We start from the raw sequence: 18,515 nt of genomic DNA on the forward strand, positions 1-18,515 counted from the left end.
GAGAAGGTATTTAAAAAAAAGAGTGAAACATTAGCTCTTTCAATTACAGGAAGCTTTATTTTCCACCAACAAATAACAAGAAATGTCCACACTGATCTACCTCTTTGTGTTCATTGATGCCTTCATCATCCATTTATTAGTGAGAGGATCAAACATCTCCATGCTACCTAAATGTTCATTGCCATCATGTCCACCCACTGCATACACTTTACCTGTCAAGTAGAGAAGTATTTTCATGTGATTCCAAATAAATTTATATATATTGAACACATAGTTAAAATAGCATGATAAATTAACTTTTAACAAATATTCTTCTATTCAACATTATAAATGTCATTTCAGTAGTCAAATGAAAGTAAATGTAAGATTTACTAATAAAATGTTTGAAAAATGCTGTTTTATAAGAAGTTATTTAAATGCTCAAACAGTATCCCACCCCTAGGTTTCTCAACTTTTTATTATTAGACAAAATCACTGATCATCCTTGCAAAAAACGTTCAATAAAATGAAATGTTTTTATATAAATAAAATATAAAACCCTTAATACATTGAACCTTTTCTAAATGAAACAAAAACTGAAAATATTACATACCAAAATGTTAGCCACAACTAGGTGTTACAGATGATTTTTATTTATTATGTTTTCATATTTTCCCCCAAAGTATTTATAAGTTTTATAATTATAAAAAAGTGATTTTTTAAAGTCTCCAAATAATTTATCCATGATTCTGCAATTAATCCACTTTTATTAATTAAAAAAACATTTCAATAATAATAGGGTGGGTATAGATGGGTACAGAAAAAAGCTGATATATACTGTTTGGGTTCAATAAATATTTTTGTTTAGTTTGGTTATTTTGTGAAAACTCAGAATAGTTTAACTCCCTTTTCCTTAATACTCATCTCCTGTTAAGCATCTTTATGCAAGAGACTGTACACAGAGCATCTTTGGGCAAAAAGTAAATATTCACCACCCAAATAATTTATTGATATATTGAAACATACTTTACAATGTAGGAATTTTCTTCAGAAAGAAATTCCCCAAGTTCAAATATTTAACAGGAGCATTGTGATGACGTGATGTGATTTCACACAAGAGCAGACCCACCTTCCACTGAGATTACACCCACATGTCGCCTTCGACTGTTCATTTCCGGTCCAAAGAACCAACTGTTTTTGTTGATAGAATAGCATTCAATACTGCGGAAGGGGTCACCTGATCCACCTCGACCACCTACACAAAACAGCACTCCTAAAGGTAAAACCACAAGGTAGAGGTTAAAATCACAGCTCCCTAATTTTTTTTCTTACAGTTAATTTTATTTTCTTTTATTTTTGACCTTGCCACACAACTTGTGGGATGTTAGTTCCCCAACCAGAGACAACCCAGGCCCTTGGCAGTGATAGACCTGGATCACCAGTGAATTCCCCCTAATTAAAAAAATTTTTTTAAGGTATAGAAAGAAACTTAGGAAGTCAAAATTTTGATTAACAGAAAAAAAGTTATTTGCGTAGCATTTAATATCACTATACTACTAAAAATCTAATTTTAATTTTCCCCCTGATTTGAACTTCTCAAAGAACAGGATCACTGACTCAATGGACATGAGTTTGAGCAAACTCTGGGAGATAGTGAAGGTCAGGGAAGCCTGGTGTGCTGAAGTCCATGGGGTCACAGAGTCAAACATGACTGAGTGAATGAACAACAAAAGGATTAACGTCAGTTTTCTCTGCTTGCTAACGCCCCTCTACAATACAGTTGAGATCCTCACCCACTCTGAAAAACTGCTCCTGCTAATAAAGTCATGACAAAATTCAACAAGCTCGTAATTTCTGACTGAATACAACATTTGATATACTGATCACCCTGTGTTTTGGAAACTCCTTAACTCTCCTGACTTTGTCAAAAAGTCTCCTTTTGTCTCCAATCATTTCTCTTTCTTATGTTTTCTATGCTTCATTCTCAGCCTACTTCTCACATATTTCATACTCACAGTGGGAAAAGTTCAATCCTTTGACTAAAATTTCCATCATATCATAATGCTTTCCAAACTACATTTCTAAGTCATGTTTCCACTTGGTGTCCCAGAGGCACCTCATACCCCACACAGAAGGATCTTCCTTCCTCACCCATGTAAACATCCTCTTCCTTCCCCGAGATTTCTTTCATCTCCCTGTTATTCGCAGCTCAGTTCAGAGCCTCATCAGCTATTACTGCAAAATCCTGTTCTCTTTTACCACTCAGTACTCTTTTTGCTTTCAGATTGTCAACAGAATAATTCAAAGGCTCTTTCAACAGCCTGTCATACCTGTATCAGTAGTCATTAAAAATTTTACTGAATGCCACTGTTTAACTGTTTTATTTATTTTTTTTTATTTTTTTGTTTAACTGTTTTAAAATGGTGAACTGTACAACAGAAACAAACACAGTATTGTGAAACAACTATAGTAAAAATTAATTTTAGAACGTTAAAATTACAATTTTTTTATGCATTTTACCACATTGTTTAAAAAGGAAAAAATCAACACCTTATTCTGATTCAGAATCACCAGGAGAACTTTATAAAACAGATGGCTGGGCCTGACCCTTCCCCACTCCCAACAGTTTGATTCAGTGGGTTTGGATAGGTCTAAAGTTCTGAATTTCTAAAAAGTTCCTAAGTGAATGCTGATGCTGTTGATCAAGGGGCCACCACTTGCCTCGTTCTATGAGAACCTCTGCTCTACAAGATAAAGCCTTAGTATAGCATAACGGCCCTGCAGGGTCTATAACCCGATTCTCTCTCTCTCTTACCTTAATGTTCAAGCTCCTGCATCAACCCATACAGTGATCATCCTCAATGCTCTGACAGCAACTTTTGGTAACTACCATTCATATAATACACAGTGTTGAAATGATCTATTATGCTGGCATCTATCAGAGTCTAAGCTAGAGTAAGATAGTGTGTTAAGGATCTATGCACTAGTAAAGACAAGCACAGTGCCCGGCATGTACTGAACTTTCACTAAATGTAATGAGAGCTGAATATCCTTGTCTCTAACTGGCACCCAGAAAAACAACTATTTATTACTGAAAACCAAAATGAGGGGTTACTTTCTCTATAAAACCTTTTATGGCCCTTCTAAAATAAAAATAACCACTCTTTTTGCTTCTCTACTTTTTGGTTATATCAAAGCACCTGTAACACTTTATTGCATTTACTTACTCATATGTCTATTTCTCTAGATCAGACTGTAAGTTCTCTCAAAACAGGAATGGCTATGTTCTATTTGTGTTTGCATTTCTTTTCTTCTTAATACTATTTTTAAAAATATTTTTTATTTATTTTTGGCTGCACTGGGTCTTCGCTTCTGTGCACATAGGCTTTTGTGAGTTGCTGTGCCTGGGCTTCTCATTGGGGTGGCTTGTCTTGTCCTGGAGCTCAGGGCATGTATATAGGGCTCTAGGGTGTGTAGGCTTCAGCAGTTGTGTCTCAAGGGCTCTAGAGCTTGGCCTCAGAAGTCGTGGTGCTTGGGCGTAGCTGCCCTGCAGCATGTGGGATCTTCCCAGCCTGAGGATAGAGCCAGTGTCCTTTGCATTGGCTGGCAGACTCTCAACCCCTGAACAGTACCAGGGAAGTCCTATGTCTGCATTTCTAATGCCTAACTGAGAACGTGGCACACAGTAGACACTGAATAAATGTTTGCTGAAATGACTGCATAAAATGAGTGACCAGAACTTCTTGTGCCATCTTTTTCAACTAATTCAATATGTTAAAAGTTGGAGAAATTTAAAGTTGAAAGAGACTTTAAAGATCATATAATCAAAATTATTTATAAAGAAACTGAGGCCTTCAGAGATTAAGAAATCTGACCCAATTTACAGATGCTTAATGGCACAGCTGGAATTACAATCCAAGAATATAATCCCAACTACCAATTAGATTCTATTTAAGTGGACCGTAATATTTCAGCTATATAGGTCATCCAGGAATATGACATGGAAAAAATTAAAATGAAGTAAGATTAGGACACAAATCCTTTCTCCATTGTTCCACGTGGCCCTGTGCATTTCTTCACCCTGATTTTTTTTTCCTTATCCATAAGACGAAGTAACACCATCTTTCTCATAATAAGGATCAAATCCTTCACTAACTTCTTGCAATCATGTAAGAGATCATGGATATTAGGGTCTAATATACATTTGGCATATAACATAGACTGCCAAGATCTTTGAATTCACATCTGAATCTGAAGAATTAAACCTTAACTCCTGAAACAGGATTCATAGCTGAAAAAAAATTACACTTCAAAAATTTAATACTTGATATCAACCTATAAAGAGGGAAAATAAATAAGCCATCCTTTTTATGTTATACTATTTAGAAGAACTATAGGAAAAGGAGTATGTCAAGACTGTATATTGTCACCCTGCTTATTTAACTTATATGCAGAGTATATCATGTGAAATGCCGGGCTGGATGAAGCACAAGCTGGAATCAGATGGTTGCATGTCATCACCAACTCAAAGGACACTGAGTCTGAGCAAGCTCCAAAAGATGGTGAAGGACAGGGAAGTCCGGTGTGCTGCAGTCCATGGGGTCACAAAAAGTCAGACACGACTGAGTGACTGAACAACAATTTCTTCATAGTCAGATCTACCACATTCAAACTTTCTTCATACTACTAAGATAAAATCCCACTATTCATGATCATGTATTGCCTTTTTTTTTTAGGTTATTTTACAAATCTCTTTATTTAATAACCTCATTAGGTCACAGCAGATGTACAGGAAGTCTCTGTTCAGACTACTGATTCCTAAATTCGTAGGCCACATTTATTTCCCCTTGTCCCTCAAACATATTCTTCATGAAGAGTAACATAAGTGAACATAGACTTATTTTCTCAGGAAAACAAAGTCTGAAAACTATGGCAAATGAAAGCAAAACTACTTGCCTCTCAAGTATAAGAGCTTTATATTCTAAGAGTCTAATATAGTCTGTTATACTAACATTAGATGTGTTTAGTGCCTTTTTTGCTGTGGTGAAATGAAAAAACAAATGTTTAAATACGTAACACATATCAAGCTCCATGCCTGGTACTTGTGATACAAACCTATTAAGATACTTACGTGTCTTTGAAAGGCTCAAAACATGTCAAATAAATTTCAGTGCAACACAGTGAAAAAAGTGCAAAGCAAGTGTCATTTAAGCAAAAATGACAGAGGAACTAATTCTGCTTAAAAGAAATCAAAAAGACTCTCAAGAAAGAGATATATCAGCAGACTCCTCAGAGTGTATATGTCTTGTTATAGCTTTTTATAAAATTGGCTTAATAAAACTATCTGAAGTCATGTACAGTAAAAATTCATACATAACCTTATTTGCCAATTACTACTTTAAGACAATCGATACTAAATAATCTTACAATTAGGTTTAGACATTCATATAACAACCCTCAAAAAGAACAAAACTCCTTCCAGCAGAGTTGATAAAATGAGTAATTTAATTACCAGCAGTATGCTTCCTTGGGGTAGTCCGAATAGAGTATTCGAAGTCAGGTACTGCTCTGCTACTCAAGTGAAGGTGGTAATTTCTTGCTTCATCTAATAAATCTCTACATTTTAGATTTTGTTTGACAATCTGTTCTTTTGCCACAACACCCATGAGAAAGTCAACTGGCAACAGCGGCAAACGAACCTAAGGATCGTGAATAGTTGCAGATATAAATATAAGTTGCAATTGGATAGCTCATTCTCTACTTTCACTGCAGCAATGCTCTCTTCAGATCTCATTTACTTTCTAATATGTGAATGAAGTTCACTGTGCCAAATTCTAAAGCAATTCCCAGTACTGGTCTGTACTAATGAAATCAGATTATATGTTAACTATATCCTCCCCTTTTAAATACAGATTTAAGTAGACTGGATAAAATAGTTCTTTTGTCTTAATTCAAGCTACTTACTCACTTCCAAAGACGGTACTGTCATAATCGTAAGGCCCCTTGTTGTTAAAGAAAAGGTACAATCAAAACACAATTGTGCTGCTATGTTTGTTTGCCTTTTAATGCTAAGATCAAATATATGGAAATGTGATTTCTCACACACACACCCACCCACCCACCCATGCTCATATATGAAGCAAATGGGTGTTGTTTTCTTCAACTTGGAAGGTTATACTCAGGGATAATCCCCTTCGTTCAGTAGAGGCACTCACCATTCTTCTCTTAAAGATGCATTGACTGTCTAGTAAAAGGACGATCAAACCCCATAATGTGATTTTGAGTTAAAGGCATACATACATACACAAATATATGATACAGGTGCAAGATAATAAAACTTTTTGGTTTTGTAGACCAACTTATTGTCAAGGTAATTCTAAGGCCTATTTGTCATCTCCCTATCTAAGAAACTCCTATTGATAGGAAAAGTAAACAAAAAGAGACATTTCTGAAGCTACAAAATGGTGAGGGAAGAAAACAAAGTGATCTCTTCTAATTCTTTGGAGAACAAACCTATATGCATTAGGAACAAATTAACGTTCATTAGCAAGGCAGTTCAGTAAGTTTAGAAACTTTATATTATAAAACAAGTTATAAATTAATTTAGAGCTGTTTCCTCAGAACATTTCAGCATAAATATTCATTACTACTGTCTCAAGGGGCTTTGTAAATATTCAAGTTAAAAAGCAGGTAGTGACATTTCTAATTCAAATATAGCACGCTCAGACTTATCCGTAAATGGTACAGGAAAGTGAGAGTCAAAGCTATTTTCACATTATATTACATCAATCGATAATCCCCACCTTTTATGGGAAATGGAACATGCTGATTTGTTTCCCTATCATTTCCTTTCTATATAAAATCTTATTTGTCCTCACCTGTGCAAGTGTTTCATCTAACCATTGGGGATGATGCTGAGGATTGGCAAGAAGCCACTTGATGGCAGCACTGTAGACCTGCTTTTCATTCTCAATGTTTAGGTCACTGGAGGACAAAAGCTTATGGAGATGCTGAGGTGACACACTGACGAAGTCTTCGCACTCCACCACTTCAGTAAAATGCTCACAGGCATACTGATCCGCCATGTCCATTAGGTCTATTCGATTGTGACTTTCTGCAAAGGCTCTTACCGCCAGACAGTTGGAGGGATGAAAATGTAACTTCATATATTCACAACAAGCTCTAGCCACCAGTTCCACCTGTAGAATACAGGCTGCATATAAGAGAGGCTGGACATTGTCAACCGTCAAAGTGAGCCGTGAAGAATAGACAAACTTTACCAAGTCTTCTATTGCATCACCATCAAAATCTCTTATTTCAATCAGCGTTTGCTTGGCTTCAGCCATTTCAGAGAGAAACATGGCTTTGAAGTAGGGAATAACACAAGCCAATGCCAGTTTGTGACAGGAGATTAGCTTTGAGCCAACCTGTTCAAACGAAAAACAAAAGCAGACTTAGTTTAATATCAAGATAAACCAGAGATCAGCATAGAGGATATGCTGTAGCAGGGACAAAACCTCCAGACAATTTTAGTGCATTTAACAATGTAATCCTTTGGTCACTTACTGTCAACCTAGGCTAATTTTTAAAAGTCAGTCAATTTTCTTCTTCCAAATTAGAATCAAATCTTTTATACATGTATCTATAATGTGCATATCATAAAACTAGATTTTTATATATTATCTCACATTTTGGAAGCATTTTGTGTATTAATGAATAACAGCAAACATTACCCAGGACTTACTATGTATCAGGCACCATGTTTTCCTTAGGGTCTGTGAGTCCCTTATTTTAAAACTTTTTTTCCAATTTTACTGACATCTAAGATGGTATAAGTTTAAGGTACCAAACATTATGATTTGATATATTTATGTATATATACAGTAAAACGATTACCACAGTTTTAGTAACTATCAGCTAATATAATTATACATTTTTTTTTCTTTCTGATGAGAGCTTTTAAGATCTACTCTCATAGCTATTTTCAAATATACAACACATTATTGCTAACTATAGTTATTGTGTCAGGCACTATTCATTCTGTTTTTCATATATTAACTCGCTTAATTGTCCCAACGGTCCTATGAGTAGATACTATCATTATCCACAATTTATCACTGAGAAAACTGAAGCAGAGTAAACAAATCATTTAGTAGTATCTATTATGAGCTTAATTGAAGTTTTTTCATTTCCTATTTAAATCATTTTGAAATGACATTTTACAGAAATGTAATAAAAAACACTGAAACATCACTGCTTTAATTGCTGAAAAATTAGACTGCTTCCTGTAATTGCCATTATAAACACAGTAGTGAGCTTTGTAAGAGAATCTTTGTATCCACTCTCTATTAATAATTTCCTACATAAAACAGTAATGCTGCTTCAAAGGACAAGTACAGTTTGGATACATATTGCTAAATTGTCCATTTCTGATCTTACAATACTTGTGCCAAATTCTAAGTGTTAACTTGTTAAATAGTTGCCAATTCAATGAATGAAGTCTTTCACTGTTTTAGTTTTATCTTTTACTAATATGATTAAACCATTCATAAATTTTGGACTACTTTTATGTCTTCTATGAACTCTTTTATTTGTAAGGATGCCTCCGACTTTTGGAATGTTAGTCATTTGTCATATATTTCAAAACTTTTCTAAGTGTGCTTTAAATTCATCCTCCATGGATTTTTATAATCAACCAACCTTTCCCTTTATGACTTCTGCATTAGGTGACATGCTTAAGTGGGAATCATTCTAATATTCCATACATACTCCAGGTATTCTTTTTAGTACTTACAGCTTTATGTTTTTACAAATCTATTTCCATCTGAAAGTTCTTGATATTGAGAGGACATACCTTTTTTAATGAAGTACAGTTGTTGTACGTTACAGGTGTGCAATATTATGATTCACAATTTTTAAAGGTTATATCCTACTTCAGTTAAGTCACTCAAATGTGTCCAACTCTTTGCGACCCCATGGACTGCAGCATGCCAGGCTTTCCTGTCCATCACCAACTCCCAGAGCTTGCGCAAACTTATGTCCACTAAGTTGGTGATACCATCCAACCATCTCATCCTCTGTAATATTCTACTTACAGTTATTATAAAATATTGGCTGTATTCCCCATGTTGTACAACATTTCCTTGTACTTATTCCATACATAAGTTTGTACCTCTTACATTTATCTTCTTTTTAACACAGTAGGTACTCAGTTTTTCCAGCACTGTATATTAATCAATAAGTAATAAGATAGTGGTGTTTTAGCAATTATCCTTTTTCCATGTAACACTGTGATTATGTAATACAGTTGTGTTTCATTATCTGGGAACTGATTTTAAAATAAGAACTTCAAAAGAAAAGGCCTAAGGAATGTTACAAGATACAAAATGGTTTTGCTTATAAATGCCCTTTGAGTTGCTCAGTCACGTCCAACTATTTGTGACCCCATGGACTGTAGTCTGCCAGGCTCCTCTGTCCATGAGATTCTCCAAGCAAGAGTACTGGAGTGGGTTGCCATTTCCTCCTCCAGAGAATCTTCCTGACCAGGATCTAATCTGTGTCTCTTGCAGTGGCAGGCATGTTCTTTACCACCGAGCCATGTAGGAAGCCCCAATAACTCAACAATTTTTCAACCGATTTAATTTTTACATTTTTAGTACTTTTAAAAACTTGGCTATCCTGTGAACTATTCTTTTACAAACTGTTGTTCTTACGTGGATTTACTTCATTTCTAAGTATTAATTGTATAATCCCATTAACATGAATTGTTGAAAACATACTAAATTTAAAAAAAAAATTAAAACAAAAACTAAAGTATACATTAAGTTGAAATGTTTACAGTTATGCCACTTAACAGTAACTCAAACTAAATGTCTGAGGACTACACTGAAATAAAAGTCCCTAAGACACAAAGCAAGAGGGGAAAAGCCTCTATACCCAAGTATCCTTTTACATCCATTTATAAGCTGTATTTTAATTTTTCAGTTTAATCCCATGTAGTAATTTTGCCTTTTTAGCTCAATTACCTAGTTTTTTCAATAACCCACCAATTTTAATCGGTCTGAGTAGCCAAAAACATGTTTAACTGTCAAAGTCAAGAAAGGGTTAACTGTTTAAGACTCAAGAAAATGTCTTGACTTGCAGTGAATAACCATATCACAATGTCCAGCCACACTGACTGTTCTACAGTGTTATCTCACATTTACTTAAAAAACTTGCACAATGAAAATAATAAATTTTAGGTGGTATTTTGGTGATCAAATAAACAAGGATCTATGGATATAAACACGCAAAAATCCCTTTTGAGCAATATGAAAAAAAAATCAAAATACTGACTTACTAGTTGAACGGACAAAAGTAGAAGTGATCATCATTTTATTAGAGTTAACATAGAATACTTAAGTATTAAATATAAAATCACTTTCTCCTTTATCATTTCTTTTATTAGGTTATGTCTGCTCTCCAGTCAGGAACTGTTACATTTAAAAGGATAATAACTTTTATAATTTTTACCTCTAGGAAGTACACTACTCTAATGGAGCGCGAATATTTTGTTTCTCTGCAATCTTTCAGAGCACTATTCTTACCTGATCAGCTGAAAGTTTTGATGGCAAATAATTATAACACTTAAGAGTCTTGAACATGTTCATTAGAATCCTATAAATACTTATTAAAAACAAAAATCACAGGAACTTCCCTGGTGGTCCAGTGGCTAAGACTTGGTGCTCCCAATACAAGGATCTGGGTTCAGTCCTGGTTGGGGAACTGGATTCCACCATGCCACAACTAGGACCCAGTGAAGCCAAATAAATAAATATTTAAAAAAAAATTTTAAACATCACAGAAACATGCAGTTTCAAAATAAGAAGCTAAATAATATGAATGAAACATATCTCAGTGGTGGCATCAAGAGATGATGGAAGGGGCTGTCCTCCTTTAATAATCTCTATCAACCTCTTCAGGTAAATTAACCATGATGTTTAAAAAGGAAAATTAAAAAAATTTAAAAGGACAATGACATTTCCTCAGACTAAATAAGCATAAATAAAAGCATCTTTGCAGATGCTATTCTTGTTATCTGTGACACACAATCTAAGTATTATGAGTGCTATGCAATACGACTAGAGATCTCTTGAGGAAAATTAGAGATACCAAGGGAACATTTCATGCAAAGACGGGCTCGATAAAGGACAGAAATGGTATGGACCTAACAGAAGCAGAAGATATTAAGAGGAGGTGGCAAGAATACACGGAAGAACTGTACAAAAAGATCTTCATGACCCAGATAATCATGATGATGTGATCACTCATCTACAGCCAGACATCTTGGAATGTGAAGTCAGGTGGGCCTTAGAAAGCATCACTATGAACAAAGCTAGTGGAGGTGATGGAATTCCAGTTGAGCTGTTTTAGATCCTGAAAGATGATGCTGTGAAAGTGCTGCACCCAATATGCCAGCAAATTTGGAAAACTCAGCAGTGGCCACAGGACTGGAAAAGGTCAGTTTTCATTCCAATCCCAAAGAAAGGCAATGCCAAAGAATGCTCAAACTACTGCACAATTGCACTCATCTCACATGCTAGTAAAGTAATGCTCAAAATTCTCCAAGCCAGGCTTCAGCAATACGTGAACCATGAACTCCCTGATGTGCAAGCTGGTTTTAGAAAAGGCAGAGGAACCAGAGATCAAATTGCCAACATCTGCTGGATCATGGAAAAGCAAGAGAGTTCCAGAAACACACGTATTTCTGCTTTCTTGACTATGCCAAAGCCTTTGACTGTGTGGATCAAAATAAACTGTGGAAAATTCTGAAAGAGATAGGAATACCAGACCACCTAACCTGCCTCTTGAGAAATCTGTATGCAGGTCAGGAAGCAAGAGTTAGAACTGGACATGGAACAACAGACTGGTTCCAAATAGGAAAAGGAGTGCATCAAGGCTGTATATTGTCACCCTGCTTACTTAACTTCTATGCAGAGTACATCATGAGAAATGCTGGACTGGAAGAAACACAAGCTAGAATCAAGATTGCCAGGAGAAATATCAGTAACCTCAGATATGCAGATGACACCACGCTTATGGCAGAAAGTGAAGAGGCGCTAAAAAGCCTCTTGATGAAAGTGAAAGAGGAGAGCGAAAAAGTTGGCTTAAAGCTCAACATTCAGAAAACAAAGATCATGGCATCCGGTCCCATCACTTCATGGCAAATAGATGGGAAACAGTAGAAACAGTGTCAGACTTTATTTTTTGGGGCTCCAAAATCACTGCAGATGGTGACTGCAGCCATGAAATTAAAAGACGCTTACTCCTTGGAAGAAAAGTTATGACCAACCTAGACAGCATATTCAAAAGCAGAGACATTACTTTGCCGACTAAGGTCCGTCTAGTCAAGGCTATGGTTTTTCCTGTGGTCATGTATGGATGTGAGAGTTGGACTGTGAAGAAGGCTGAGCGCTGAAGAACTGATGCTTTTGAACTGTGGTGTTGGAGAAGACTCTTGAGAGTCCCTTGGACTGCAAGGAGATTCAACCAGTCCATTCTGAAGGAGATCAACCCTGGGATTTCTTTGGAAGGAATGAGGCTGAAGCTGAAACTCGAGTACTTTGGCCACCTCATGCGAAGAGTTGACTCACTGGAAAAGACTCTCATGCTGGGAGGGACTGGGGTCAGGAGGAGAAGGGGACGACCGAGGATGAGATGGCTGGATGGCATCACAGACTCGATGGACGTGAGTCTGAGTAAACTCCGGGAGATGGTGATGAACGGGAGGCCTGGCGTTTTGCGATTCATGGGGTCGCAAAGAGTCGGACACGACTGAGCGACTGAACTGAACTGATCCAATACCCCTTTTGAGACAATTTCCCTTTGTCTGTTCCCCAACCAAAAATGTTGCCCTTAAGAATCTTCCTGCATTTATAATTTTAGTGTTAGCCAAGAGATACGTTGTTTAAAACTATTTTCACTAATAAACATAATATATAAATAAGTTTTACCTTTCTGGTAAACCTAGCATGACCTTAATATATAATCTCCTATGTGAAGCCTTTCCAATCACCTCTCAGGCATAATTAATAGACCCTGTCTTTTGCTTCCATAAAAATGTCATAAAATGACAGCTACTAAATTGTTTTTTAGTTAGCTGTATATGTGTCTATCTCCAGCTAAGCCTTAAACTCCCTCAATGGGAGTATAGCATATTATTCAGATTTATTTATACTGTGTACTGTGTTAAGACCTTAGTAAATAATCTGTTAAATGAACTTACTTGTTTCCAATTTAGGTGCTCACTTAGGAATTTAAAAACACACTAATGGCCTTACATATGAATAATAAAACAAATTTTGATAACTGCCTTTCTGAAATGTTTGTCCTAAAAGCAATAATGACCAAGGAAGCATGCTAATAGAAAAAAGGAGACGAATATATCAAAGTATAATCCTCAAGGTTATATGAATGTAAAAAGTGAAGTTTATATTGAGCAAAGCATTATAAACTACCCATAATCCTACTGGGTTTAGTTGTTTTATTATATGATAGTTAAACTCTGAAAGTTTAAGAAATATTGAATTAGAATTAAGAAATAAATCCAATAACGGACCTGCTAAAAGACTGTAATTCCTCCTAATGACAGGAACAGAATATACCATAGCAGCATTATCTGATCTCTTTGGAACAATAACAGTAGTACATATAATGATCCTAAGAATTTATTACTTATTATTTAATGTGTTAAGTACTGTTCTAAGGGTTCACATGTTAACTCACTTATTCTTCACAAAAATCTTAATTTTACAGTTGAAAAATTAAAATCAAAGTTATGAAGTTTTTCATTCCTACATGACCTCTGTCACTGCTTCAAATGTAGCATTTTGGGGCTTCCTCTGTAGATCCTTTTCAAGTTTTCATTTCAACCTATTGCTGAAGTCACGCAATAAAACAAAGAAAAGTTATGAGATTAATTATCGCTTGCCCTAAAATGGCTGTATCCATACTTCTCACTTAAGAAAGTTTATATGCAGTAGTTATTAAAAATTATATACTGATACAGTCAATATTTATTTTCCAGCTTATACTAATACACTGAACTGATAATTTATTAAATTCAAATAATCTATTTCACATTTTTATTTTTGCCAAAGCTAGTGTGGGTCACTGAATTTCACAGTATGGTTGAAAATTAGAACAGCAGCAATTAGACTAAACATAATATACTGTAGAAATCAAAGAGTTTAGGTGTTCCTTCGTTAAAATGTAAACAAGGCTAAATTTCATATAAAGTCAGTAAAATTATTTAATGGTCTTCTTCTCAATATCTTAGGACCTAGAAACATGTAAAGACACCAAAGTTTAAGAATTAAAGAGAATATAGGTCATTTATTTACAGTATAACTCTATTCTCCTGGACATTCTGAGCCTGAAACTCAGAATTTATGCATTCAGTTTATAGATTTTTGCTGAGTGTCCCCTGATCTGATTCTCCAAGGATATCCTCAGTCCCCACAACTCTGAGCTCTAAGACCCGACTGATCAGGAGCAGAAAGCAGAATCTAAGAGATCCCAAAGGGGCAAACCTCATGTTAAAAAATTCTGCATGGATGCACATAAATCCTCAAAAAAGCTTAATATAACAATGAGAGATAAGAATAATAGTAAGTACTTTAAATGAGCAATGAGAAACAATCAGAATACAGGCTCTTCCACACTGCTTTATCAATTTTCCAATTTTATTAAAACTGTTTTTGGTAGCAGAGCAACATAACCTTTGACACAGCTTACTGAAGTCTTTTTCATCCAAGTCTAGTTCACTATCAGGTAAAAATAAATAATCTCACTTAAAAATGATAATATTCAAACAGAGATTAAATTACAGGCATATCTCGGAGATATTGCAGGTTTAGTTCCAGACCACCAAAATAAAGCATATCAAATGATTTTTTTTTTGTTTGCCACTGCATAGAGAAATCATGTTTAAAAGACTCAAAAATCCTAACTATCATCTAACAACTCAGGGTTGCCACAAACCTTCAATCTGTAAAAAAAAAAAAAAAAAACAAAACCCAAAAATCCAAACAAAAATGCATTATCTGTAAAATGCAATAAAGCAAAATGCAAAAAAAGAGAGGTATGCTTGCACCAGAATAGGAACATGCAGTAAAACATTAGTGCAGCTACATATACAACAAAACATTCTGACTTCTAAAGAACATCAAGAGTAAGTGAATACATCAAGATTTTTAAATTAAAAGCTTATCTGGTCAGCAGTAATTTACTCATTTCACAAATAGTAACTATTTGTTTTAGGGCTCCAGAACTTTCAGAAGTAAAACTAAGAAACAGTGAATATCAACATTTAACTAGTAATTTTTCTTAGGTTAAGTTCCCTTTACTTACCCTTACTTATGTCCCTTCCCCTTCAACAGAATAAAGGACTGAAAATAAAACCATTCTGACTGTAAGTACAGCACCAAAAATTTGCCTTGTGTGGTTATAGAAACCATGATTTTACACAATACACTGAAGAGATTGAAAAAATAAAGAAAAAAAGGCAGTCTGACCTTCAGTGTGACATCACAGAGTTCTCCATTTTCATAAAACTGAAGAAGAGAACCATGAAAATCTTTCCAAGCTTCATTTGCTTCAAAGAGAAAGGAGTCTTCTCCATCACCATCACCAAGTGAAGATCTGTTCTTTATTTGCTGTTGTCTTTTCCCCTTTGTGAAGCGATTCCTAGCCTGTTTTGCATTCACAGCTTCTGAAGCCATTTGCAACACTCTTCTTTTAATACAGCTCTCTTCTGAAACATCCCATTTATTCTTTTGTAAAGGATGGGGAGAAGGCAGAAGGTAGATGCAGTCCACTAAACTTCAGTTTTTCAAAAACTACTCAAATGCCACTGTCCAGTTTGCTGAGATTGAAATAAATAACAGAATACACATTAAAAAACAACCTCTCAAAAATTATTACTAGAAATTATAGTTTACCTATATATAAAAAACAGCAAGTGACTCTGTATTTTTACACTAAATGTTATGTTAACCACCTCAGCTAATTGTATCAGTGAAGGGACTCTTTTAAAATCTAATTGGAAAATTATGGGACGATGGTAGAGCAGAAGCACGAGGAATCTGTCTCCCACATGGACAACAACTGCACCAGCAGAATCCGCCTGATGTAACTACTGTGGAACTCTGAAGTCTGCTGAAGGCTTACAACTTCCAGGAAGAGGACTAAGTCAGTAAGTTACAATTAATTTTGGTCAATTTCAGCTCCTTGTACAGTAGCAGCTGTCCCAGAGCAGCTTGCAGAGTTTGCAGGAGCCACAGCAGGCAAAAAGGACTCTGTCCTCCGAAATGAGGGCTCTCTCCTCTGATCGTTGCCTGCTATTTCTGACCACAGAGGTACAAACAAGGGGTTGGCCACCATTGCTATTCCACCTTCTCCCATCGTTTCAAGTCCCTCCCTCTCATCTGAAGTGAATTCCAGATTTTAAAGGCTGGTGCCCTTCACCCCTTCATTTTCTGCTTCTTCCCCCTTTACAAGCAAAATACTGAAGACTAAGGCACTAAGAAACAACTGCATATGCACAGAAAATTATAAAGTGACCATGCATGCCCAGGAAAAGGCTCAGAAAAAAACTTGAAAAGACCTTAGGTTTATACCTCAGGGTGATCTTCAGTGTAGAGACAGCCTACAACAACAAAAGGCCAAACAATAACAAAAAACATCAAATCTTAAGGAATAGGGAAGATCTGGTTTCTAGGGTTATCATATTATTAGATTCAAATGTCTAGTATTCAATAACCAAAAAAAAAAAAATCACATGGCATACAAAGAAATAGGAAAGTATGGGCTATTCAAGGGAAAAAATAAATCATCAGAAACTGTCTCTGTCTGGGATAAATTCCATTAGCTCTCTTTCAAAGATTTTAAAACCACTGTCTTAAAGATACTCAAAGAACTAAAGGAAGGTGTGTACAGTCATTCATGTTAACAAAATGGAACTATCAGTAGAGCAACAGAAAACCTAAAAAGCAATCATAAAGAGATTCTGGAACTTAAAAGTACAGTAACTGAAACTGAGAATTCATTAGAGAGGTTTGAAGGCAGACCTGGACAGGTAGAAAAGACTCAGCAAACTTGAAATTAAAGAAAACTACCAGGCCTGAGGAATGGAAAGATTGAAGAAACATAAAAAGCACTTAAGGGACCTGTGGGACATCAAACAGACCAACATTCACATCATGGGAGTCCTGGATGAGTAAGAGACAAAGAAAAGTGCATAGAAATAATGGCTGAAAACTTCCCCAATTTTATGAAAGACATAAACATCTAATGAGTTCCAAAAGAGATGAACTCTAAGAGACATATTATAGTCAAACTTCCAAAAAGATAAAGAAGAATCTTGAAAACAAGAGAAGTGAATCATCACATACAAGTGATCCTCAGTAAGTTATCAGTGGATTCCACATCAGAAACTTTGGAGGCCAAAAGATAATGGGCAGATATATTCAAAGCACTAAAAGACAAAATCTGTCAACCAAGAACCTATATTTAGCAAAGCTGTCCTTCAAAAGTGAGAGAGAAGTTAAGATATTCCCAGATAAGCAAAAGCTGATGGAGTTCAAGATCACTAGACCTGGCCTGCAATTCAAGGAAGTCCTACAGATGAAAGAAATGAAGGAATACTAGACAGTAACTCAAAGCCACATGGATATAAAAGTAATATACATGGATAATAATGAAAGCTAGTATTACTGTAACAGCAGTTTGTAACTGTACTTTTTATATCTGAGAGATGAATTTTTAACAAGTTATTAATGTAAAAAGCTACCATTACTGTAATTTTGGTTTATAACACCAAATGTCAATGGATTAAATGCTCCAATTTTGGCAAAATAAATAAAAACACATGATCCAATTATATGCTGTCTATCCAAGCCTCGTTTGCAATCCAAAGGCACAAAGCAGTTGAAATGGAGAAGACTGAAGAAAGATTTCATGCAAATAGTAACCAAAAGACAGCAAAAACAGCTACACTAGTATTAGACAAAAATAAGACTGAATCAAAAATGTTACAAGAAACAAAAAAGGAAATTACATATTACTAAAAGGTTCAATACAGCAAGAAGATATATGGAATAAAAACTAAGAAATGGAGAAATAGACAGTCCTACAGTTAATAGCTGAAGATTTCAACAGACTTAACATAAATAAACCAACTAGATCTAACAGACATACAGAACTCAACATATACTCTACTCAACAACAGTGGAATACACATTTTTCTCGAGTGCAAGCACATGGGACATTTTCCACAAGAGACCACATGTTAGGCCATAAATTGAGACTCAATAGATTTTAAAAGACAGGTATCACACCAAGTATCTTCTCTAATCACTTCACAATGAATTTAGAAATGAGTAACAGAAAAATGAAAAATTTATGAAATTGTAGAAATTAACATAATTGTAAACTAATGGATCAAAGATGAAATCACAGGGAAATCAGAAAATACTTAGAGACAAGTGAAAACAAAA

At 35.3% G+C, this 18,515-nt stretch overlaps 1 protein-coding gene across 6 annotated transcripts in view; it reads right to left on the reverse strand.

The window, feature by feature from the left end:
• KLHL8 (kelch like family member 8) overlaps positions 1-18,515 on the reverse strand; it is a 60,746-nt gene that overhangs the window by 18,593 nt on the left and 23,638 nt on the right. For all 6 annotated transcript variants that reach the window (XM_027971165.3, XM_042251620.2, XM_042251619.2 and 3 more), the window contains 5 exons: positions 15,534-15,883; positions 6,858-7,406; positions 5,492-5,678; positions 1,109-1,252; positions 101-212 (listed from right to left, as the gene is read on the reverse strand). In XM_027971165.3, coding sequence (XP_027826966.1) covers positions 101-212; positions 1,109-1,252; positions 5,492-5,678; positions 6,858-7,406; positions 15,534-15,740 — 1,199 coding nt within the window. In that variant the 5' untranslated portion in view covers positions 15,741-15,883. The remainder of the gene's footprint in view (positions 1-100; positions 213-1,108; positions 1,253-5,491; positions 5,679-6,857; positions 7,407-15,533; positions 15,884-18,515) is intronic.

This window comes from Ovis aries, chromosome 6 (genome assembly GCF_016772045.2).
Source record: "Ovis aries strain OAR_USU_Benz2616 breed Rambouillet chromosome 6, ARS-UI_Ramb_v3.0, whole genome shotgun sequence".
Lineage (NCBI taxonomy): Eukaryota > Metazoa > Chordata > Mammalia > Artiodactyla > Bovidae > Ovis > Ovis aries.